At 36.8% G+C, this 26,357-nt stretch overlaps 1 protein-coding gene across 3 annotated transcripts in view; it reads left to right on the top strand.

Annotated features, from left to right (window-relative positions):
* Positions 1-312: 312 nt before the first annotated feature.
* LOC136448273 (cGMP-dependent protein kinase 1-like) overlaps positions 313-26,357 on the top strand; it is a 92,344-nt gene continuing 66,299 nt past the window's right edge. Inside the window, exon 1 of one of the 3 annotated variants that reach the window (XM_066447607.1) lies at positions 313-839. In XM_066447607.1, coding sequence (XP_066303704.1) covers positions 821-839 — 19 coding nt within the window. In that variant the 5' untranslated portion in view covers positions 313-820. Of the gene's footprint in view, positions 840-24,111; positions 24,292-26,357 lie in introns of those variants that run through there. The other 2 variants (XM_066447606.1, XM_066447605.1) reach the window with 2 other exon arrangements.

Here is a 26,357-nt window from a genome sequence, read left to right on the forward strand (position 1 = left end):
AGAATTCCAAAAACAAGCGACTGTCTAGTTGGCTCGGTGCTGCTTCAGTTCTCCCAAATGACGATGTTTTGTTTGGGAAAAACAAGCTACTCTGAAAGCATTTCAAAAATTTGCCTTCAGAAATGTTTTTCCTTTGCTACTAACAGTATACAGGTAGCAGTTTAATCTCCCACGCTAATATACAATTTAAACAGTCTACTACTGAATAAATTATGGAGATTATTTCCGGATGTTTCAGGTGACATCCATCACCCTAGCGTCTCTAGGAAATCTCTCACATGTACATGTTTTCTGACTCCTATCTTCTTCGGCTGGAACTCCAGAAACTAGCAGCTGCATTGAGTTGGCCCAGTACTGCTTGAGTTCTGCCAGATTACGCAGTCCCTTCACACAAGCTAAGTAGTCCTGACACACCGCTGCCTCTGGCATCCGCTACTATTCCATGTATTGATTTCAGCAGAATGCCAGACATTTGTGCGGTGGCTGCCGGCTATCCCTCCTTCTGAGGATGCTTCGTTCGTCATTGTGCGAGAAAGAATATTAGACTTAAGGGGAAAGTACCACATAATCAGTGTATTTTCAGGCGACGTTGTGGGGATCCTGTAGCGGTGAAGGAAGCCTTAGCTCGTGTTTACATCACAAAACCGCCAGGTTCAGAATCTGTTCTTCACAATAACACAGTAAATTCTATACCAAGGGAAGTCACATCCAGCTACAGGGGAGCTCCGGACTGCTTCGTAGGGACAATTCCTGCAGGATTCTTCAAGAAAAGGCCTGCTGAAGAGTGACTTCCTCCAAGGATCTTGAAGAATTGAAGAAGATGTTTTCCAAGCTGAAAGGTAGGGGTAGATGTAGTGTATCACTACAGGTCTTTGATATATAATGAATGATGAAAGAATTACTTAAATTTGGTCTTTGGCTATAACGATGAAGTCATAGCATAACAAAGTCATTTCGGCATCAGTAAGCTTTTGTTCCTTTACACATGAATGACTCCTGCGCTGAGCGAATGGTAAATTGCTTGTGGGATTCCTCTTTACCTTAAGTGCCGTAAGGATCGGCTGTAAGACCAAATTGACATTTTTACTATCTTCGTTTTTTGGCGTTATACACCATCGGAATGTTGGACATATTTTTTTTAATTAACAAGAAGATGTATTTAGAAAAGGAGAGAAAATTTTTGCAAGTCTGTTAGATCTATATAGGATTAAGGAAAAGGTTTTTTTTGACAATGTTGAAATTACGGAAGATTTAGTAATTTCAAAAAATCAATCTTGAGACCGAGTTACCAGCTAATTCTTCACTGCAAATTATCTCTGTTTAAGATTATCAATCTTTAACTTTAAGTTAGGCAAGTCTTCAGTGTTGGAGTATTACTTATCAGGAGTACAGATTCTAATCCATCATAGTTCATTACAAAATGTAACTTTACATAAACTGTACGATCTATCCGAACATATCAATTATTGCAGTATTGAATTTTCTTTAGACTTGATGCTACCTTTTAATATAAGGGGTTTATTAACTAAATATACAACAGTTACTGACTATTATGTGCAGAGAAACAGTGACTTGAATATACTTGTGTCAAGAACAAATTGAAGGTAGGTTTGAGTTCAAAGTCATTAGGGTTTGAACTGTCAACGTCATATTCCTATTATTGCAGCAATATAATTTGATGGACGTCTCTCCTTTTATCATTATGTCATAAAATCAATTAATGGCCTTGCCCAACGAGGTAGTAAAATGGGGCTGATGAAGGTTGAAATTGATAATGACTGACTGTGCATTTTTTCAATTATCAACTGTTTACAGTCTTTGCAACATTTACATTCAGATACTGCGTGTATACATTTGTTTTTGTTTTTTTTGGGGGGGGGGGTGGACAAGGGAAAATGTTCATTCAAAAGAATTGGATTAATTCCTTCCTTAAAAGTTCAACGACAATACAGAATACCATCAACGATATCGTCATTTTATGACTCCTAGCCAGGCAGGCAATCATGATATAGATTTTTATGATCCAGCATGTAAAGTGCCAATAATGTTAAGCCCAGAAAGTTGCATCTTCCAATTTTTACTATTGATCTCCGTTATGTTGTTGCGACTGATTTCGCCGTCTGCGGGCAAGTTTTCAATGCAACAAAAAACAAAATGAAAATTGAGCATCCAAATTTGACTCTCTGGTTCACAGACAACCCTTTACCTAAAATGATTTTTGACCCACCTACGAAGCAAAATAAGGAACAATAGTTTGTGTGTGTGTGTGTGTGTGTGTGTGTGTGTGTGTGTGTGTGTGTGTGTGTGTGTGTGTAATTATGATTTTTGATTTTTTTTCACTGTTCAAATATCAGAGTTCAAAATGACCTTGAAAAGACAATTATTATAAATTGTCTTTTGATTTAACACTGTCTCTCATATTGCAGTTTGTAAACTCAAGAGCCTTAAATCTAGATTATTAACTCAGAGATTAAGTCAGGCATTAAGAGAAAAAAAAATCATATTATTGAGGACATTTGTATAATTATGATTTTTTTTTTTCACTGTTTGAAATATCAAAGATGACCTTGTAAATACATATAATAAATTGTAATTCGATTTGACACTCTCATATTCCATTACTCTCATAAACTCAAAAGAGCCTTAAAATCCAGACTATTAATTCAAAGATTATGTCAGGCATTAAGAGAAAAAAAATCATTTTCTAGAGGATTATCTCTGGCCTCTGTTTTAACGGTTCCTAACCTTCGAAAATAACATGGCTATCAATCTTTCACTTGATCTTGCTTATCATGCTGCAGCAGAGAATGGCCCAAAGGGCTTTAGAAAAACAAAATCCTATTCGTAATACTCAAGTGTCTACAGAGAAGAAGATTATGTTTACTTTTTAATGTCATGTTTTGATGTTGCAGAATGCTTTTTGATCATCCTGATTTTCTACTTAATCTTAATTTTTATTACTGTCCTTGAAAGTCGGTTTCATTCTCAGACTGGTGTTATTTTCTTCTCTGCAGAGCGCCTGTCATTCCATCATTTGACGGAATTTTGTTGCATATGATGAAAAATTTTTTAAACAATTGTGTCAACCTTGACGAACAAAGTCTAACGCTATGAGTATAGATGTAAAAATGTCCAAATTTGAATAGATTGATAGAAATTTGTACAAGGTGACAGTAAAAAGAAGACTCTTTGTAGGATCTTTTTGTCAATGGGAATTTGCATGATGGAAAAAAAAAATTAACCTAGTAGCTAGAACCCTGCTTCTCTGTATCAGACTAATTGCAAATTTGGCAATTATGGACTGCACTTAGCCTTGTCAGCAGAATTTATTGATTATGATATTCACAGTCAAATCCATCTCTGACGGTTAATCATTGTCCGCAACATTGTTTTTGTTTGCCTTTTGGTGTGATAATTATACAATCATGTACTCATTATTACCTCCAACAATAGAAATATTGTTATGGCTCATTTCCAAAATGTTTGCAACCCACATATTGACAATTTCATCTGGTTGATATCATCATGCCCATAGCTTTATCAAAGTCACAATAAAATCAGGTCATCGTGAATTTGTACTTCACTTGAATACTTATCAGGTGTTTTAGCACCCTATGGCTTTTTCTAAAGATTGGCAGCCTGAGTCTATAATCTATGCTTCAAGGTCTTTTCTAACATTATTTACAATACATATTTTATTGCATCAGCCAGCTGATGTGTTAATGACGTGTGTATGCAATAAACCCGTAAGTTAAAATATCATTACCAAGGGACCTCTTTGGCCAGGGATTATTATCGATTTTGCTTAAATCTTATTATGTTACTGTGAGCTGCCTTTATCACGTTGTTAGTACTGGGACTAATCTTTTTATGCAACACCTTCCTGTAGATTTGTACATTACCGCTCTTCAGCACTTACAGTACTTTCACTGGTCTACACGCAATGTATTTAATGTCTACTCCCAACGCTAGAGTTAAAGATAGTTTAACCCTTAGCATACTAAAGCAGCTGTTTGTTACCCCATTCGCTATTGGTTACACAGTTAGACAGCAGGGAGAAAGTTAATTTACTGAACAATAACTCAGAATAATGGTCATGCATTCACTTTCCTGCAGTGCGTGATAGTAATTTATGTTTAGATCACGTCCTTGGGCTGTGGAAGAGTTACTGTATATGTTAAGCTCTTACTATACTTTTCTGTCAAATTCCATGCAGTCTTAAATGTATTTAAAGAACCACATTAAAGTAGCCTGACGAATCGCGCTCCTAGTGTCCAGCCGGTGTCCGTAACCGCCTTTAACCCTAGGGGTCAGTAACCTCCGTCTGAGAGCTTGTGTAAATACAGGCTACACATTAAAGTATCTGGTTTTAATTTCGAGTGTACATTTTCTATGAGCACTTTAGAACCTGTCAAAGTGATTTCAAGTCAAGGAATAACATAATTCCGCCAGGTAAGATTCTTGTACATGTATAACACGACCACCACATTTAAGGAAGCCTTCTCAAGAATGTCTTAAACACTTTTTTTTTATCTAGAGTGTGCATACTTTGGAGGTTACTGAAAGATGCTATATTTGCTAGTCTAGATCTCCTTGAATGCAATGTTTTAGATGTGGCAGTCATATGTTAACTGGCAGAAATAATGACATTACTGTCAGTACAAAGACTGATCGTAGTTTACCTCAAGAAATATCTGAATACTTATAGTCAACATTCTTTCCTCTACATTAAAATGGCTAGACAGCAGCTTAAGTCTACCAGGTCGTAATATAAACTTTTTGACTGTAGTATCAATTGTGACACTGTTACATCATCTTTTCAGCTGCCAGGAATTATTGCTCTGTGGATCCTCCCCCATGTGAACAAAGGCCTTGACCTTGTCACTCACAGATTTCTAATAAAGCCATCATATGATAGTGCTGCCAAAATTCCCAGGCAATAACAGAAATGTAATATTGACTCTAAGGAAAAATAAGATAAGAAAGGTTGCATTAAAGTCTTAAATTGAGACATAACTAAATAATTGAAAACAGAAATTATTAATTAAAACTCAGATTATGTTTTAAATACTAGGTCTCCTCTAAAGACTCTTAGACTCTTAGTAGTGACTCAGACTGTAGACTTCATCTAGATACAATTTTAATGATAAGTCTCTTTTATCTACTTCAGTCAATTCTTCTTCTCAAATTTTCCACAGGGCAAATGTCTTGAAGTTCTTCCATTTTTTGCTCATCCCTTTTGATCTGTCCGTAGCACCTTGAGGTATTGCAACTTTAACATAATTATGATAATTCTTTTTTCATTCAGATGTTTCCTTAATAAGTTTTCATTCTGATGCAAACTCAACATGATAAGTCAGTATGATTTCCAAAAATAGAAAGACATATGCACTTAAAGAGTCAATAGCAATCTCCCCTTGTACCACTCCTGCGAGATTGCAGTCCAATATCTGAAAAACAATCTTGTTATCACTGTCAGTCTGTTACACAAGCCAATATGAGCCAATGGCTATGAATGCCCCACAGAGAGATCTAAACTGCATAGGCCAGACACTTGGTGTAAGTGCAAAGTAAAGTCTGACTCAGTAGACTTTCAAAAGAGAACTTCACATGGTAGCCATATTATGTATTGTCTAAGAATAATAAGGTCCTTTTCCAATTTGTCCTGGCAATAACTTCAAATAAAGTACGCACCCTGACTTAAGCAATGATTTGTGCTGCCTTTTGAATTTTGAAATGTCTAAAAAGTGTGTACTTTATTTGAGACAATACGGTAGGTAAATAGTATTAACAACTTTAACCATTTGTCCTTTCTGTGTAATAGTTGATAGAAGGAATCAAATTGTCATTGAAAATGTGCACTACTATACTGATCAGTTTAATGTTAAGTGACACTGTGTAATTCCAGTTAATATCATAAGTGATTGCTCCAATATTCATGGCATACAAGTGTTCATCCAGGCATAATCAATAAAGATACCCGACTGCTTTTGAGGCACTTTATATTTTATCTAATATAAATAAATTCAATTTGTTTTGCCCTGCAGCACATTGTATTTCATAGCAGAATATTGCTTTTCAGCATATCTGTAGAATATTGCTGTCAGTGCTATTCCCACTGCAAACTACTGTTTGAAATTCTCAGTGGTGGGAAAAATAGATGTAAACTATGCTGGTTTTAAAGTTGCAGTGGGCACACATAATGTTCATAAATCGAACTGAATAAAAGTTCATGTTGTGATGATTTCACTGCGGAGAGGTCACTGACGTCTTCAAAAAGGTAAACATGAATTCAAACTGCTGCAAATATTTTGAGACTGACAGTATCAAAAAAGTTTCAGTTGAAAAGTTTCCAGCTTCACTCAACCAGTGTTGTATATAATTGTGCAACCTATTTCTTCAGTTCATTTTAATTCATGCATGCAACATGCTGGAACTCATCAGTCACTATACTCAGTCATGTATCACAGAGTCACCTAATTTCAAACGCAACCATCCGTCATAATATGAGTTATTAAGGGCATGCTAGCTGTCATAGCCTTGTATCAGCTCTGAGGTACCGGTGCTCTTCCAATCTCTTTCCTTGCCAAATGATGTATGCTTAACACCTAAAGTTCCCCATTACACTGTCGTCAGCTTCTGAGAAATTCTCCATTCTGAAAGTATTCAATATGGGGGATGGGGGTATTTAGCTGAAATTCTAAAACAGTTTCTAAAACCTCCAAAATGACAGTTTTTTATGAAGTAATCAGTTAACCCAGGACACTGGATGACCAGATAAAATGTTACAGGTTCTATTATATAAACTTGCCATATAAGGTCTAAAGTTACATGCCTGGATAATTTTTTTAGTTATTGTATTCAAGTTTGGATGGTTCCATACCCTTGAAAATCTCTGGTAGGTGACAATACAAGTTTTTTTTTCATCATTACAATAATGATTTTGTCTGATCTAACTACTGTTCACAAGTAAAAGATTCACACTCTCAATGCCATTTCAAAATAGATATCTGAATTTCAGTTACAACACTGTAGACTATTACTTCAGATCTTATCTAGTTGTTACAAAATATTTCATTATGCCAATTAAATCTAATAAGTTGCAAGGATGGTTTTCAGCTAAACTCTCTAATAATGCCATTATTACCATCATTATCATGATTATATTTCATTTTTAGTGCCATTCAGAGATCTTTACTACCACATATTTCAGGGACCATAAACCATAGTGTGGCTTGAGAGGTACTGATGACAGATGTCCTGTTATATCCTGCAGCTGTTTGAATGTCGTACTATCATACATCTTTTATCTTGCCTGACAGCTTGGCTTAGCTTAGCATGCATTCTAGCTCTGGTTTGTTCCTCTGATTGCTTTTCAACAGAATACTGTAAGACTTAGTGCAGAAATATTCGCAGTTTGGTTTTATGTTCGCGTTTTTTGCGGTGAACTCTTATAAGCGCAAATTTAAAACTACCGCAAGCATTTTTCGCCCACCTATACCCCCTTTTTTAAGCACTATGTAATGTACATTGTACAGTATTATTAGGCACTTGTTATGGTATTTACGCAGCTATCTTGGTTTCTGACTGGCCTTCCACAAAACCACCAGTGTTTCCAGTATGTGACACTATGTAGAGCTGCTATAATTGTTTCAAACGCAAACTTAGAATCACCACCAACATGCCATTTTCTTTCTACCACGAAATCAAATCCCTGCAAACTTAAATGCAATTACATTGAAACGTCCTTATGTCTTGCATGATATGCTGACACCACATGTGACAGAAACAATGATTATGGTAAAGCCCATTCCATTTGCCATATACCAAAGGCATTTCCGTCTATTCTACCATTAAGTTAAGCCTCTAGCAGTTTAGAAACCCTCTATTGCCCATTTCTCTTTTGTGAATGTCATACTTTATGGACCACTTATTGGAAAAAAGATTTTGAGTCCATCTTTTGACCTATAAAACATGCCCATTTATTGCATTACAGTACATTATGCCATTGGAATCTTTAGAGGGTGAAGTTTGTTATCAGCTTGGTTATATTTTTCCATTACTTGATGGTTGTTGAGCTAGACTTTGGAATATCTTCTTTTAAAAGTGTCCACACATTATATGGATATATTACACAATGCCAAAATTAAAAAGCAATGCAACTGACCGTATATGAGTATAGGTAACACTTTCAAATTGTATTTTAGGAAAATGCAAAAAATCATTTTATGCTGTCTTGATTGTCATTCAATCCATCTCACACACGCAAAGTGCACTCAGGAGTAAATGTTCTTCAACCTCAATTCTCATGTATTCAGTGATCCGGCTAGGAAAGTGCCAAGGTCATATGCAGTCGTGCACAACCATAGCAATTTAAAGGATTCGATATTGAAGTATATTAGGTATGACTGGCATTGTAGGATTGTACCATTGTGTGGCGCAATCGGTAGGGTATTTCGCCCAGAACCAAGAGGTCCCAGGTTCGGAACCACTGCTATGCCCCAATATTGTGCCCTTGGGAAAGGCACTTAACATGACTTTCCTCACACCACTCAGGTGTGAATGGGTACCTGGCTTTGGTTGGGGAAGGTCGTATTGAGGTCACTTGCTGGCGCCTAATGGCAGCCGCCCAGACCCTTACAACAGTTCCACAAAGTGCAAGTGTGGAGCAAATATGTATTACTACTACTGTTGTGTATTATGTGATTGTAAACCCTGCAGCAATTCAGCACTGGCTGCCATTGCACATGTAATTTTGTACCAATACACTGCTGAACTGTGTAGCCAGGAAGATAATACGAATTTTAGGGCAGGAATTGATTGAGTGATCTTGAAAAAAAAAGGACATGCAATAAAAGTTTCTGATAATGAATGACATTAAACTACAGAAAGAGAACAGGTGAATTGGCTATGGTAAAAACAATTGCAGTGAAACATTATTTGACTAAAACATTTGTCAGAAAATCAGCTGATATGCCTATTTATGACATTCAATTATAAATTCTGAACATTTCTTGTAATTTTTTTTTGTCACCAATGGCGTTATTAGACTGTATGTCTTACAAGTTGATTAACAACTGCACTCATTATTATCCAAGGTTTTACACAACAGCATACAAGTATGTTACACACTACTTTCATGTATTTTTGGACTCTACATAATAATTATGCAGTTCCATATTTTAAAAGATGGTTTGTAAATAAATTCATGCAAAACAACACATAACACACAAGCACATATTATTTACAATTGAAGTTGAGGTTTTCATAAGAAACTATGAACTGCTTCTGGTTTGCCAGGTTTATATGATGGCAGCAGATGGCAAATGTTCATAGGATTTTTTCAAGGCTTTGACCCACAATCTTTCAACATTTGCCCTTGGAGTTTGAAAGGAATTTTTTCTTGGCTTCTTGCTATGCTTTCACTTAAGGTAGCTTCAAGGGCATTGGCATCATGTAGGATCAAGTTACATTGTTTGGTGGCAAAACAGCATACGCCGGATAAGAACTTCAATTTGTTGGGTAAGATCTTATATAGATATGACCATTATGGAATCTTTAAAGACTGGTAAAAGAGTGATTTAAAATTAAAGTTTGTACAGTTTGTTTTGCACAACCAGTAAGCTGTCTTACTGTTTTGTACAGTATGTGCCTTAGCTGTTATAAAACCAGACTGTAAGGTTTGTTTCACTCACACCAGAATCTTTTCGATATATATAAGTGTGGTGTTTTTCTTTTAACCTTGCTTTCTGCAAACAGGGGACCTCCAGCTTTATGTCCCATTCAAGAGGACGTCACTGACTGAAGCTATAGTTACTTATTTTCACTTGATTTCAGGGAGGAAATAAGTCTCAAGTGCCTCTCCCAAGGGTACTACATTGGGGCCAAATGCTGGGGATTCGAACCCAGAACCTTTAGTTTCAATCATTATAAGCCAATAACACTAAACAAGACCACACTGCTATGGAATGTTAATCTAATTCTCCAGACCTTCACATGACATTGTGATACATACCCTAATCTGTAAAAAAGTTCCATCCAGCTACATAATACATAGCCCTGTCTAAAAATGGAAGTACAGATAACATCTGTCTGCCACTGTTAAAGGTTAATCTCTACCTTTCCGAATACATCATGGCCCTGTCCTTGGTGCTAAGTAAGACTCCACTCAAAAGCCACCTCATATGGTCTCATTAAAACAGACCATTCAAAATGTCAGGCTTGAAGGGAAGGATGTGTCACAGAGGGGGGGGTGTATAAAGTAAAGTGAGGGATGGTTTTCAAGCAGGGCTGCAATTATAGAAGCCTGGTGGTTACCCTTGTTGCGACCCCGGTCCATCAAATAGGCCATTAGTGACAAGTGGAGAGAGAACCTGTCCTTGGGATTTCTGGGTACTCTTGGGAAAATTAGGGAATGCTGGCTAATGTTTGGGCTTCTGGTTAATGTGTGCCATTTTGTAAATGTTACACACTAGTTAACATGGTACAAATAATTTGGAAACTATCACGGATATCCCAAATGTATTGCAGAGAAAGATTTTTGCAAAAAAATGCAGCAGCTCTTTCTTTTCAAAGAACAGGTTATAGCAAGGTATGATTTCAAAATCAAGTTGGGCCCAAAAATACATTTTTAAATGATTAAAACTATAAATAAAAACACATAGCTTTGGCCAGGCTTTCAATGCTAATTTAACCATACATGTTTTTCAAAATACTGGGTTTTTGCTAATGACCAAATTGTTAAATTGTTAGATAAAGCCTTCAGACATGAGAAATAAAGAATAGACAGTTACTTTTAAACAAAATGGCATAGGAGCTGACCTATCTCTCCTTCTTCCTCCTGCTCTTTGAATTATGCACAACAACTCTAGACTTGCAATTGACTCCAGTACCATTCTGCCACATTACCTATTCCCTTATACAGAAGGTGATGTATTACTTATAAGTTTCTAGGCTGGCGAATACTGAATTATTGAGTGTAGATAAGGCTCAATCTAGCCGGCACACCGCTGTCAAAGTCACCCCTATTTACAGATGGGCTTTCTAGATCTGAACACTGTAGTGTACAGAATAGGAATTTGGGTCTCTTTTATCCAGTGAGCTTGAAAGCAATCTAGCATTGAGCCATGTACATCATCATGACATTATATAGGATGCATGGTTTTAATATCATTGTAATCGTTATTATTATCACTAAACCTAATCTATCGGCTCTATCTATAAATAATAATTGTTCTGAAACTGTTGGATGGTTAACTGTTGGAATAAGATGTTTTGAATTAGCACTTTATGATACACTCCTGCAATGACAACAAGATAATAGTAGATTGAAATAAACTGTTTGGATAAAGTACATACATGTATGTCATCAACAAGTGAATATATGAATGTTCGAGCATAAATAATTAATAATTAGCTTAGACCTTAATCTTAGTGAGTTTGAAATCAGAAAAAAGCGTGCACAAGTCTTGATACAAATTTCCAATTTTCGAAAAAATCATACAGATTTAGATTTCAATATTATGTTATCCCGGCCAGCAATAAAAAAATGTAATAGTATAAAAACAGTAACATGCAAAAGAAAACAGCCGGGAGGAGTCTGCATCGGAGGCTAATTATGTTACCTTTCTCTAAAGTATTGCCTCTGAGGTTAGCCCACTTTTACACCTGTCCAGCTGAAATCTACACGTAAATTACTGTGTTGTTCCTTCCTTCTCAGAAACTAGTCAGCCGTGCCTTGTTCTGATTGTAGCTAATTTGTCGGAAAAATTGTGTCCTATATTTGTAGTTGCCAATAACGTGTCCGGAAGAGTAGTCCCACATGGATTCAGTGTGATGATAATTGTCATTGATCGATTATACTGGTATTGCATGTAGCACATGGCTGAGAATAAGGTTGTCAACTTGGAGTGGTACACCTAAAGCAGACCATAGGCAAAGCAAACTGTGATCATAACTGTGATCCTTAATATATTAATGGTTCTTTTAGTTAACTTTTGCACATTTTTCAATGACTCCCAGTTTTAGAAATCCCAGTTTTGTCCAATCTGTGTCCTCACACATGCGATGCAGTTCAGATTAAATACGGTAAGGCCATGTTGATTTGATTATACGGATGAAATCTGCGCACACATCAATTTTCATCTGTTTTCAAAAGAAAAACAGTTTTTGGCCATACGGTTAATTGTAAAAAGCAGCTACAAAATGAGAATACATGCTTTAAATTGCAAGGAAAAAACATTTTTGGATTCTGATGTCGTAGACTGCCAAAATCAACTCCAAAGTCAAAGAAGACATGTTTTGAAATAACAAAAATTTAGAAGAAGTATATTTTTGGTATACCATATACTCTAGGTGTGTTTAGTTTTGTTCATCTTTCCTGACCACATAGATTTCATGATGAAGGTAACTTTTTTGGGGGCCAAACCTTTTTTTTTTCCGCACACTTGCACCAGTTTTGGGATCCCCAGAGGATGTCATTCATATAATCAAATCACCATGGCCTTACACTGAGTATGATTCTTGATGTAACATCTGTGCCCAATATCAAATACAATTACGGTGCAAACTTGCCAGATTTTCAATTTCATAATCCAGCCCTCTTCTTCAGAAATAATGAATTCATCATTGTGTATTAGATGCATCTTAGTTTTATTATTCCCAGCAATTTTCATGCTTTATATCTGATTTTCTCCCCATGTACCATTTTACAGTGAAGCATAATCCACTCAACATTCTGCATTTGTGTCTATCAAAAAATGTATTATGTAAAAGAAATGTAGGGTCGAACCAAGGACATTATTGTGTCCTTAGTTGAACTACTGATTGATTTCACAATGATCATCATTCCAGTTTGGAGTTTCGTTTTATTTGATTAAGCCTTTTGTATCATTCAAAACCACACCCTTCCCCTATTTTCCTCTGAAAACTTACAATTTTCTACATTGTGAAGACCACAAGCAATTAGCCACCATTCACATAACTGCATGCAACTGATAAAGAGTTTTGGTATGTATAAATGTCATTGCACTTTTTTAAGTCTTATTATATATTCCTGTGGCAACCTGATTACAGTTAGGCGAGTCTAACCTTGGTGCTGAACGGTGATCTAATGGAGTGTGATAGGCAAAGCTAGCCTCGGTGCTGAAATGTAATCTAATGGAGTGTTAAACCATGTTTCTAATGGCATCCTTGTACATTATGGTTGTGTGAAGTCTTAGTTCAAAGCCTCTTAAATGCAATTATGGTCAAGGAGAGTGCCTCATGGCATTTCAACTGTCATCATCGCTAAACCTCAAATGATTCGTTGAACACTTTTTCTAGTAGAAGAAAGTTGTGAACTTAGTTATTAGGTTTTTAAAGCACTTTTTGATGCTTCCTTTTTTATGTCCGTCATAAATTTAGCAGTATCTATGGTCAAAGAGAGTGGTTTATGATCATGATATTTCAATCATTATCATTGCTAAGCCTAAAAGACTATTGAAAAACTTACTTTGCAAATAAAAAAAGTTGCAGACCTAGTGGTAAAGGCACATTTTGATGTGATGTTAGACTATTTTGAACTTTTTTTATGTTTCTCATGATTTCAAATGTAGTAGTGGCCATAGAGTTGTGCTTCCGGAAATTTCAACCATTATCTTTGCTAGGCCTAAAAAAGCACCATCATTTTGATGTGATGTGTTTAGTGCTTTCATTTTTTTTATGTCTCTTAGCAGTAAAGCACAATCTTATCCTTTAAAGCTAACAAGCATTGATATTAGCAGGAGCATTCTAGAAGTTGTAACAAACTGCTGAATGATGTTCACAGCAATGAACAAAAGAAGGAAGGCATTTTAGGATCATTATTATCGAAGTATGACCAATCAAGCTTCAGTCTATATAGTACACTAATACCCCATTGCCCCACTTTGTTCTGACAAGTATTATTTCCTATATCATTGACTACTGGCTCAGAGTAGTTTCCGACTGTACAGTAAAGTACTCATTAGTGCCACCATAGTGTAAAAGGTGTTACTGAAACTAAATGTATTGTGAACACACACACCAGGTTGTTACTTCCATTTTTAAGCACAATCATTACACTCAGTCTTGAGATTGAAGAACTGAAAATAAATGTTATTATAAAATTACAAAAATTATATAATTAGTAGAGATATGGAGTAAAAGAAGATTTGAAGTATTTTCAATCATTTAGGATAATGATTACATTGATGACATCTATACGGGTGCATCAATTTTCGTCAGTTTTTGGGGTGGCATACTGTAAATGTAAAAAGCAGCTGTAAAATACAAGCTGCAAATTGCACACCAAAAAAGTTCAGAAAACGGATACTAACATTGTATAATGCAAAAGTTGTTTCTAAAGATGAAGTTTTGACAGAACAAAAATTAAATTCAATGTTTATTTTGGTATACTGTACTCTACTCAGTTGTTCATTATTCACATATGATGACGGCAATTTTTTTTGCCAAACTTTTCTTTTTAATTCGCACGCTCGCATCAGTGTTGAGGTCCCCAAAGGATGTGATCCATACAATCAAATTAACACAGCCTTAGTACATGTAATCGGATGGCACCCAGGCTATATCATTTGTTCATCTGACCCACAATATACTCATCAAAGTATATTGGACAGTAACTTTAATTTACAGCTTATCTGATTTTATGGCAGTTGAATATATCCGTAGGGATAAGTTCTGTCAGCTTACTTCATGTGACCCAGTTAAATCCACTGTACACAATCCATCATCAACGATAGACTGGCTTATACTGATAAGCATGGCATCTTACCCTTAAGCCAATGAAATCTTAATCCTCTCAATTTATGCCCTTGCAAACCTGCAGTTTACTGTTGCTACATGTGTCTTATTCTTAAGTAAAAGAAAATCAAACCTCAAAACTTGATAAAACTTTAATGAAACTATCTTGTAGTTACATGTACTTTTTTTATCACACACCACTTTACCAGTACCAATGAACCATTGAACAATTTACCAGTACCCTGCTGAAGTGACTAGTGTTATCTATGCTTGCACAGCTGTGTGACCCAAGGGCTAAGGAAATTGAGATAGGCACTGCCCTAGACCATTTTGATATTGGTGTTAGAATTATTTCAACTTCAACATTATTTCTGCAGTTATTGTTTGAGAGAACAATCTCAACATAAAGGAGATAGCTGCTGCCCTGTAGACTATTTGGAAGGAGTTCAACTTCAATATAGCTGCTTTTATCATGATGGTTTGGTTATTGCCAAAGGAAATGGTACATGGCATTTAAGTGCTGTGCTATTCTATGGCCACAGTTATGTGATGTTGTATTCTCCTTGAAGGTTTGTACTTACCATATAACATTGAATTATAGTGCCACTATACCAATTTTATGGTTCAGCTACAACCTGGGCATTTATTTGACCAGTTCTTTGGCCTTCACTGTCATGATCATCCATTTGGTGATTTTAGTGACATTAAAACATCAGATACTAATTGTGCATTCAAATTGCTTTTTAATTCAATCTACATTCTACATTATAAGGACATGGATTTTGTTGACTTTTCCTTTAGTTTGAAACTACGGTATCTACAATGAAGTCTTAAATTCTTTGGTTGACCAAAAAAAGCTGATTCGTTGTTTAGATTAGTCTGTTGCAAAATACTGTATGATCTTTTATGTCAACATATGAAGTTTTTAGGTACATTTTAAAAAAGTTTTAATGGAGGTTTTATACCTCAGATATGCTTGTACAATATAGCTAATGTTAAAGTATTTCACATCCCTATTAATCATTTACAGAACCCCCCCCAAGAAGAAAACTCTGAAAGTGATATTCCACTAAACTATAATAAGATCTAGTTATAATTCTGACTGAAAGGCCCTACGAAATCTCACTGGATCCTAAATGCAGAAATTTGGGATTAATGCCCGTTGAAGTTATACGGTCTGCAGAAAATTGTGAAATATTGAAAAATGTCAAATCATGTACTAAGAACTTTCTCCATGTCAACTTACAGTATTTGATAGATATGATTGTTTGTTTGTTTGTTTGTTTGTTTGTTTTTGTTTGTTTTCATACATTGTTTATTCATGAGAAGCTCAAATCAGCCTGCAGGCTGCTTTTTATTAAGGTCATAAGGAAAGAGGTAAGGGTCACACAGAATACATAACAAAGATATAATTTACATAATTTAAAGTCCTAATGAATAAAAGATAGCAAGATAATTTCAGCACTGTTATTTGGGACACATTAAATGTTTATGACAACAGTGACCAGTGTGTGTAATACATCCTGCTACAATCCCAGAAGACTTGAGTAAATATGAATAAGATTGTGTCAGAATCTAGGGTATCGATCCGTTATCCCCAAAGTGCCTGTTATGATTGCAATAGATCATTAAGCATTTCCTTTCAGAGTTGTTATGATAGCCGTTTCTTCAAAACAGTGCAATTTGTTATCGGTAAGAGCTCCAACCTCAGCTTTTCTGGGCTTTTGTTTTGTCCAAAGGTACCATTGGATAGAAATGTGAAAGATATTGTTAAATGGTATTGTTCTGAAAATGCTTTACACGTTTTAAGTATAAATATTTGCTGTAATAAGGTTCATGCAGTCTGTCTGAATTCACATAATATTTTAAATGTGTTTAGTGTTTGTATTGATTTTCAATCATGCATAATGTGAATATCATTGAATTTCATATTGTTAAAACCTTGTATACAGCATTTCCCGCTTTTATAACCATTAACAGTAGCGACCATATTCCTGTCTTTTTCAGGGATCCAAATGTCTTTATTCTGTTTCTGAATCAATGGATTTGTTGGTTTCAAACCAAACACTAACAAAATCCCCAAAGGCTTGTGGTATATAGGGGGTAGAAGATTATTAATCAAACTCTGTCATGACTGATAACACGTTGTTTACAGCTGACCTACTTTGCACAATTGCACTGCAGGTAATAGATTTTTAGTATCTATTTTAATAGGCCGGAACATTGTAAAGATCACAATGGAATCTATTGAGAAAGAGACAATGATTTTTTCGAAAGAGCAGAAGATGCCTCTTTTATGATACTGACCCTGAACAGGAGCATAGTATGTGAAAAAGCCTTTTGTGTACAAAAATGTATCTGCTATTCTGTTCTTATTGTGTGTATTCGGTTTCTTCAGCCTTAATTGCAGTCTCAATTTTGAATAGGCTTTTCATGGTGCTGAATTGCCTTCCAATGGAAGAGCCGTAATGAATATAATGATGTACGTAGGGACCTGTCTACTTCCTCCACTTCCTGTCAGCTTTATACATGAGAACTAAGAGAAGTCTTTACTTGGAAACATGTAAGAGATTATAATTAATATTTCAACAAGCTAGCTGCCACCAAAAAATCAATACCATAGCCTGTCTAGGACGAAAGATATTAAAACCTGTTCTGTTGCAGTACCGAGGTCACATACCAGGGGGCCAAAAACCTAAGGTGACATTCGTCTTTCAAACACATACCTACATACCAAATATTATCGTTATCCATCCAGAGGTTCTTGAGTTATGTTGACTGCAAAATCCAGAAACAAACGAGGACAGACACACGCAGACACAGCGAAATTAAGAACCTGTTGCTATTTCTTGTACCAGTTGCATTTTCCTTGTTCTGGACATGATCCAACATTAAAATATACCAAATATATCAATTTTCGCAGTGTTAGAGTACCCTAACAGCCATTTGTAAGTGTTTCGTGAATTTTGTTGTGGCTGGCATCTTTTTAATAGCCTGGAGATTCAGTTTGGTTCAATGATCGTTTGGGCAAGGTTAGAGAAGTCATCGGACTGGAGCCTGAGACTAGGATAGCTTCTAGGCTAGATTTTCAAGAGAAATACAATGTATTATTTTGCATAACCAGTTGAGCCACTTTTGTATACCTAAGAGACCAAACGTTTGAAAGTTTTTGAATATTTTGATTGTGAATGTTGAATACATAAAATCTTGCTATGGATAATTTCCCAATCCTCAGTGGAATTTATTATACTGTTACTTTTCAGACTGTATAGTCTTCCCCCCATTAACTAATGAGTAATAAAACTTCTCAAGGAGGATAGCCTTTAGCTATAGTACTTAGCTTTTAAAAGAATGTACCCTAACAGGACCTAAAACGCAGCATATAGAAGTATAGCAAAATTGTTAGCACACAATGGAGCACTTTAGTTAATGGTTGAATTTCACTCCCCCTAGGACACTCACTCCATAAACCCTTGGAATTAGGAGTGAAAAGTTTGTACAGAAAGGAGTCAATGCACATATATACTTAGTGAATCAGTATTAGGACACTCTCTTTAGAAGACTTTACAATTAAGAGCGAAAACATTGTAAAGAAAGGAGTCAAAGCACATTCAAGTATAAGTGTATCCGATTCGGTATCAGGACACTCTCTCCATAAATCCTTAACCCTTGTCCTGCTGGAGTTCCAGAGCAGAAATATACCCCCACTGCTGAAGTGCCCAGAAAAATTTGAAAGAAAGGGTACCAGTTTGATATTGCTCAATTTTAGTTACAACGCTTAACAACAATTGCGCAGGTGTAATGTACGAATTCTAGAAATATTCTCAACCCGGCAATTATCAGGGTTCGCATACAGAACAACAATAGGCAACCAGAGAATGGTCGGGCATAGCAGGACTAGGGTTTTAAGGAGTTAATGCACATTTAAGTATAAGTGTATCAGTATCAGGATACTCTCTCCAGAAACCCTTAAAATTAAGAGTGAAAAATTTGTAAAGAAATGAGTCAATGCACATTTAAGTATAAGTATATGAGTATCAGGGCACTATCTTTAGAAGACTTTAAAATTAAGAGTGAAAACTTTGTAAAGAAAGAAGTCAATGCACGTTTAAGTATCAGTGTGTCAGTATCAGGATACTCTCTCCAGAAACCCTTAAAATTAATAGTTAAAACTTTGTAAAGAAATGAGTCAATGCACATTTAAGTATAAGTTTATCAGTATCAGGACACTATCTTTAGAAGACTTTAAAATTAAGAGTGAAAACTTTGTAAAGAAAGAAGTCTGCACATTTAAGTATCAGTTAGTCTCAGTAAGCCCAACAAGTATAAGCTCTAACAAAGCAATTTCTTTCCAACAACTATGATTGACTACATACATAATGATAAGACCGTCAATTGCTGTAACAAGCCGTGAAACAATAAAATTGCATGAACAGCAGTCAACTTGTCTTAATTGCCAGTGCATGTGCAATGTTCTGCACTGTCTAGCATGTCTTTTCATTGATTTAACGTAAAATGTTATATCCTAAGGCCATACCAAGTTTTATATATATTTATTCAATGTACATTGAATAGTACATGACTCGATAACAATGCCATCATTTCTTCTGTTCAATTAAAAAAAGATAAAGTTGAAAATATGAGAAAGAACAATTTTAATTGCTGTGGTCTTTGGTGCAATTATATCTTTCTTAGCAAGAAAATTTAGTATTGCGATGTGACATATTTATGTTATGATACATGTATATGTGATATTCTTTTATGCTTTCAGCAAATCTATATTAGATATATAAGTCCCCTAGATTTACACTGCGTTACTGAGTTTCTAGATTGAAATCATAAGCATTATCCTAATCAGGTTTGTTGTAACTCTTTATTGATTACATCATAAAAAGTAGTCCCTAATGCTGTACAGTACTCCCCTATAAATCAATGCGTTGTGTCAGTGCTTTGCTTTGATCGAATTTGTAAGATGTGCACTGTCCTTAACTTAGATAGTACAGATGAAAGCATGTGACATCAGAGGGAAAGAATTAGGGGATTATGTCTATTAAGAGCAGTAATAAATAATGTGTTCTACAACCATTTCAGATAATGATGGTCAGGCTAGAAGCATTGGATCATAATGTCAAAATACAAGGAGCCCCGCCCTCATTACGATCATGTTAAAAATTTGCATCATCTTTCATTGTCTGTCAGTATTGTGAAAACTTACAGTTTCAGATACGATACCCATGATTAAAAAATGTGTTCAGATCTCCAACCACTGCAGATAATGATGGTCAGGCTAGAAGCATTGGATCATAATGTCAACATACAAGGAGCCCCGCCCTCATTACGATCATGTAATATATTATATCATCTTTTTCAGTCAGCATTGTAAAAACCTCCAGTTTCAAATACAAGCTACATGTAAATGGTGCATATACGATCCAGTCTAAATTACCTTTATTTTCTAAATTAGTTAAGAATATGAAGTAATTGTTCAATATGTCAAGGTACAGAAAAGTCTAACTTCTGATGGAGAAATACACACACACATACACGCACGCACATTTCACAAGAAAACAAATCGTATTTCTTTGCACTCTTCTATGTAATATCGACCTACTGGGCACTTCAATTCCCTTCAGAAATTGTAATTGTGGATCGAAGTTGCACAGATTTGATATCATCTAATATCTGAAATACATGTTTTGCTAAGTAACGTATTATAAAACTTTAAAGTCATTATAATAATGCAATTGTAGCCAATGTACAAGAGCGTTTAGGACACTAGCAGTGCCCTTCCATTCTTAAAACGGATAACCTCTGTCTAGGGGGAGCGGTTTGCAGTTCAATCATTCTGGCTCCAATCTTCCTGGAGGTCGAGAGGTCAAAATACTTCAGCGGCTATTGGGCACCCAGGGGAACTAGACTAATTTCCCAATACCCGGGAACAATAAATAGAATATATCCTGGCAGGTACAAGAGAGTATAAGGGATCCTGGTTCTTATAGATAGTTTTTCATCCGTAGTGGAAATACCTGCATTCTTTATCATTCATTATATAGCCGATATATAACCGCCCTTCGCCGTAACGGCGCAGCAGCAGCTGGTTATATTACACTGAACGACCTGTCAAAACTAACCTTTGCACATTTCAAACTGCAAGTGTTGTTTAAAGCTATCTATTGAAGACGCCCCTACTAGTTGGTGGCAACGAGTTCCACTCTACGATGATTCTAGGGAAAGAAGTTTTTGAACGCTGGTATCCTGCGTTGGTTGTTCTGGTAGTTGAAGGCATGGCTATTTCTTGTTCTTTTCTGGGCAGGTACTAGATATCTGAAAGTCGGTACGTCCACCAAATTATTGGTCATTTGTACGTCTGCAGTTTCAGAACAGGCCTACACACAGCCAAGACAGAACCTGCAGCCAGCACTAGGTGCGCAGCCTTCATAATGTTCGCCAGCAAAGACAAGCCAAGAGAGAAGACATGCTGTTCAGCTTGGACTATGGCCCATCCTTAAGAGTATTGGCCACATGCACAATAAACGTGAAAAACCCTAGGGGTGGATCAATAGAAACATGTAAATATGCCTTCCAAAACAATCTGATTCTATAGGACATAGAAATCGCTGACAGTTTGTCTATTAAGCATAGGTTTGTTTCATTCTCCTTCAAACGTTGCATTTTACATTCAAACTTAGAGTTCCTATTAAAATTTCAGGCTGTCTCAGTTAAAAGCCCCAAGTCCATGCATAATACTGGAATACAATGTATGTATTCTAAACAAGGATTGTAAACTAATAAACTCATAAGCCCACAAACAGAATTATGCATTTTTGCAATCTTTGCAATCTTTGAGGGAGAATGGCAGCTGGCCAGCTTTTTGAAGTTTCCAACAGGGATATTGATCGCTACCAAGCAACATTGAAGGCTCATGAACTCTAAGGTCAATGTCACACAGCAGAAAAACAGCTCACACCATAAGTCTGCAAGCTCAAAAGGACAATTTCCGTCGGAATATGGCGTGAGTTTTAGGTCGGCCGATATCGCAATGTTCACAGGCCTCTGAGCCCCGTTCGATTTAACAGGGTACGTCGGTATTTCTAGCCTCTACCAGGCTCCAGAGGCGGCTGGAAAGAGTAGAAATTGGCCAAAAAACGCCGAGTTAAGGGCAAAGAAGTAACACATAACGGTACTACTAGTGCAGCAATCTCGACTCTGGTTCCACGAAATGAGCTCGTTAAAGTAAGGACCAATCCACTAGACGGCGCCCTCCCTGCGACCTAGGCTGCAGTTGTGTGAATTCATAATTGGAATACCATGCAAAATGTGAAAGTATTACTGAAAAGAAACACAAAAAGCTTAACATAGATTTTTTTATGAATGAAATTCCTTGAGGGCTCTGTTAAATTTTAGGTCGCAGAGGGCGCGCAACGAGAGCGCCGTCCTAGCTAGTGGAATGGTGGTATATCTCACTGGACCCGCGACAAGTTGGCGACCTCGCTGCGACCGAGTGATTTGACAGCGCGCTCAACGAATTTCATCAATAAAAAACGTATCTTTTTACGCTTTTTGTGTGTTTTGTTGTCTTTTTAGTAATACAGGCACAATTTGCACGATATTCCCATTATAAAGTCAAGGGTAACAAAACCAATTTAGGACGCAGCGAGGCCACCTACGTGCCGCAGGTCCAGTGAGATAGCTTAACCAGCGAATATCTTCAGTATACTTTAGAGGGAACACTGGCCGCTGCAAAATGTCTAATTGTTCCCCAAAGTACGCAATCAAACACACAGTCGATACATTACTGTTTCGTAGCTGGTAAATAAAGAATGAGATGGGTACGGTTAACGACTTCGGCAGGACATTTTACACCGATGGAAAATTCTAACTCTTGTGTATAGAAACGCCCGTTTACTCTAACGTGCTGTAAGTATTCAAATTACGGGACGCACACTGACTTCGAGAGAGTCGTATTAAAGGCACACCGACTTTATTTCTTCGTTCTCGGACTCACCGCTTCCTTGGCTTTATTCTGATTATAAATCATTCCAAAAATTATTTTAATTTTTTCAGCAAAAATTGGAAGGAACTTATTTCTTTTTGTCCAGGCGTGGCCATGGTCTTAACTTTCGCATTTATCAAAACAAAGTTAAAATTCCTTGTTTCAAATGTCAACCACCCTGGTATGTTGATATTTTGTTTGTTTGTTTGTTTTGCATACCCGGTAACCACCCAATGGCCAGGTTTGTGCTGAACAGTACTAGTACAAGCTGCATATCAGAACAAATTTATTTGGTCCACTCACACCGAAAGGGAGCCCTACTCGTTTCGATAAGTGTGGTGGGTTATTTTACGTGCTCGAAGTGTGTCTCTCTTCAAACACGGGACCTCCACGTCCTATCCGAGGGACGTCCCTAACCGAAGCTAGGCGCTCGACCTGCCACTTACCACCGCGACGCCACGATTGGCTCACTGTTGCTTTATTTGGGCTATTGCAGGTTTTCCTATTTAAGCATTCCGTTAGTACATTTCTTCAAAACTCCAGATCCACGAAATCCAATTATTCTGGCCCATGCAATTAGTGACTCAGGTTAGATAGAAGGTCAAGGTTTAGGTATCGGTAGGAGGCAAAGTCTTCCCGGCGAAGCGATGTCTTGAATTCAAATGGAGAGATCAAAAGAGCACAAAGGGTCCATATATATACCGTTCGTGTACCCACACGTTTGATTTTCTCTCGAAATAGGCCTCTATTTCCGTCTTCCTGTATTTTTGTCTGGACCTAATTATCGCTGGTAACGAAGAGGAATCTTTCATTTTTGTCGGTTAGACAAACGTTGACCATGAAATCTACGAATCCGCCGAGCTTTTTCTAAACTCAGATAACCTCTTTATATTTCTTAAAAGAAAAAGAAAAACTATAGTGAGGTTATTTTGAGCGTATATTGCGTTAAAAGTGTAGATCTACAGTCTCTGCTCTATTCTAGTCTTACAAAACAGCCAAGAGTCTTTCCTTTGAATGTCAGAACAAAACAATGTCTTCTGAATATCTTATTCTTTCCCAAGTACATGGCTCACTTTCCTGTCATCTCTTAAAGATTACATTCATATGTCTTCATAGTCTTCTTCTTTTATTTTCTTTGTGTTTATATTGTGCGCGGAAGCTTGTCCCCTTAACTGTACCATGAAGCATATGTACACATTGTTGAATCGAGCGGTGCCGTTTCCTAGGATATGACCAGCAGGACTTTAAAGTATGCCATTACATGCTTTGTTCTTTGTTCCTGTTCAAGTTTGTACAGCAAGGACCAAATGAATAAATTCCACCACTCTGTTCTGCTTTGGTGCTCGTATATTATTGTGCGTGGTTAAGTTTCAACGTCCGTTAAGTTGACTGCTAATACCGGACTCTTGCCTTGTACGTCTTTGAAAAGTGTTAAGGTTGGAAGTGACGTTTGTCTTCTTGAGGAGTAGAGGGTTTGTGTACTGAATGGTTGAGAAAGTTGGAACGTTTTCACATGGGTTGCGCGGCAAGCAAAAGCGGTAGGTTTTGTAATTTGTCAGTTTGTGTTTGTGTACGTGAGTGTATGTGTGTGTGTGTGTGTGTGTGTGTGCGTTCGTTTGAGTGAGTGTATGTGTGTGTCTGTGTGCTTGTGTTTGTGTACATGTGTGTTTGTACTTTGCTAGGAAACAGACCTTTGAGCGTCTAACAATCTTGTGATTTACTAGCCAGACATCAAAAATAGCTGAAAAAAGCTCGTAAATTTTAACTAGTCTAGGACCTTGTTATCAGACGTTACCACCTCATACGTGTACTTCATTAACAACTTTATTGAGTTATAATCAATACAAACAGCATAAAGAAGTTTGCTTTATCTTGTGGTTCATTAGACGACCATCGATCGTCGGGAATCAGTAGAAAATTAGCTTTCCAGGCATAAAACTTCTCAAACTCTTTAATCGATAGAAACAAGCGCGAGACAAAATTACGTCTGGTTGCTGCAGTCAACATTGTAAAAAGCAATCAGCAAGTTGTCATCGATGGCCAGAAAGATGCTGAAGTTGTTCTATGCGTCGCGTTTTCTGATCATGGTACCGGGTCAAATAGAATTAGTCTTGCACGACTTCCTCGTAACGAGAGCTACCCAGGCGTCGGCAAACTTGTAGTACAAGCCGATTACACCGTATGAACTTCTGCGTTCTGTAGATCCTTTCACAGGCTTTTGACTACTCTGCATAGCAATGCACGAATTCAGTCGAATGTAATTTGGCGATGTAGTATGATGAATGAAAGTCGGCGAGTTAAACCCCTGGCTCTTTCTAATCTGAAATGAGAATCTCTCCTACTCGCAGCAGTCAGATATTTGACGTATGGTGGATTCACTCCAGGCATTTTGAAAATAAGAGTGGCCTTTTCATCTGTATTGATATGACATTTCATAGAAACGGCAATATGTTTTGTATTGACGTCTTTAGAATGAATTACGTGTATGTCTTGTGTACTTAGAAAGTTTACATTGAAAAGATGTCAAGCGTACCCGAAAAAGTGTTAATTATTATAATTATACCGTGAATAAGATAAGTATACAAATTCAATGGTTGCACTGTATTTGGTAAAGTTCTTACGCAAACTTACAAAAATTGCATTGTCAGATCAGTCGATATGCTTACACATAGTCGGGTTTGCATTATATTCGGTAAGTATATCTCAACAGGCATCCCTGAATTCTATCTCCAAGAGTGTATTGAACAATCAAATAGAACCCCGGCCAAAGTGCATTTATAACGATATATTTCCTGTCGTGTAAGCTTTAAAATCATACAATACAATACGATACAAAATGTACAATTTGCATGTTTTACGTAAGTAGTTGGAAACATGCATGCAAGCTTATTCATTTTGTTTAATGCTATTAGAATCCATGAACTCAATATTCTGTTCAATACCACCTTACTCTAGATCTTTGTGTCATCTGTCAACCACTTCAGCAAGGTCTTCCGGCGTCCTTATTAGGTCACTTCCAGGTCGTTGACCCCTCGTGACATGTCGGCATACTTTGATGTCTACCGGACCGACCCAATCAATGATATTCATCCGTTATGGTATGGAAGTATGTAATCAGATTATGTTTATCACGACCCCAACCGTCTGATTTCCTGCTACGGGCCCTCATTTAGTGGTCCATGGCGGGTATTACGTTCTGGCAAAATTGATTTTTACCTCGTAGAAACAAGATTAAGTCGCTGACGTGGAGTCAACGTAGGTCACAGAATTCCATTAGTCGTCTACTGGATTTTGAAATGAAAGTCTTTCGGGAGGACGAAGTCTTGGCAATGACCTAACGTAAATAGATCATAGAGATTAGGCCATGGTAAAATATATATGGTTGCTGTTTAGGGTTTGTGTCGTACTAGTTAAGGAAATCACTACATGTACATGAATAGCCGACACAATTGAGATATTAGTGCCCTTTGGTGATATTGGGAAAAGTATACGTTCCTATGTCAAAGGTCCACGCTAGACTATTTCCTTCTTCCCCGTTGTGCATTTTATATCTCAGTAATGTACAAAGACTCTATTACTGAAACCCAAATCACTCCCTTGTAAC

Source organism: Branchiostoma lanceolatum, chromosome 14 (genome assembly GCF_035083965.1).
Source record: "Branchiostoma lanceolatum isolate klBraLanc5 chromosome 14, klBraLanc5.hap2, whole genome shotgun sequence".
Lineage (NCBI taxonomy): Eukaryota > Metazoa > Chordata > Leptocardii > Amphioxiformes > Branchiostomatidae > Branchiostoma > Branchiostoma lanceolatum.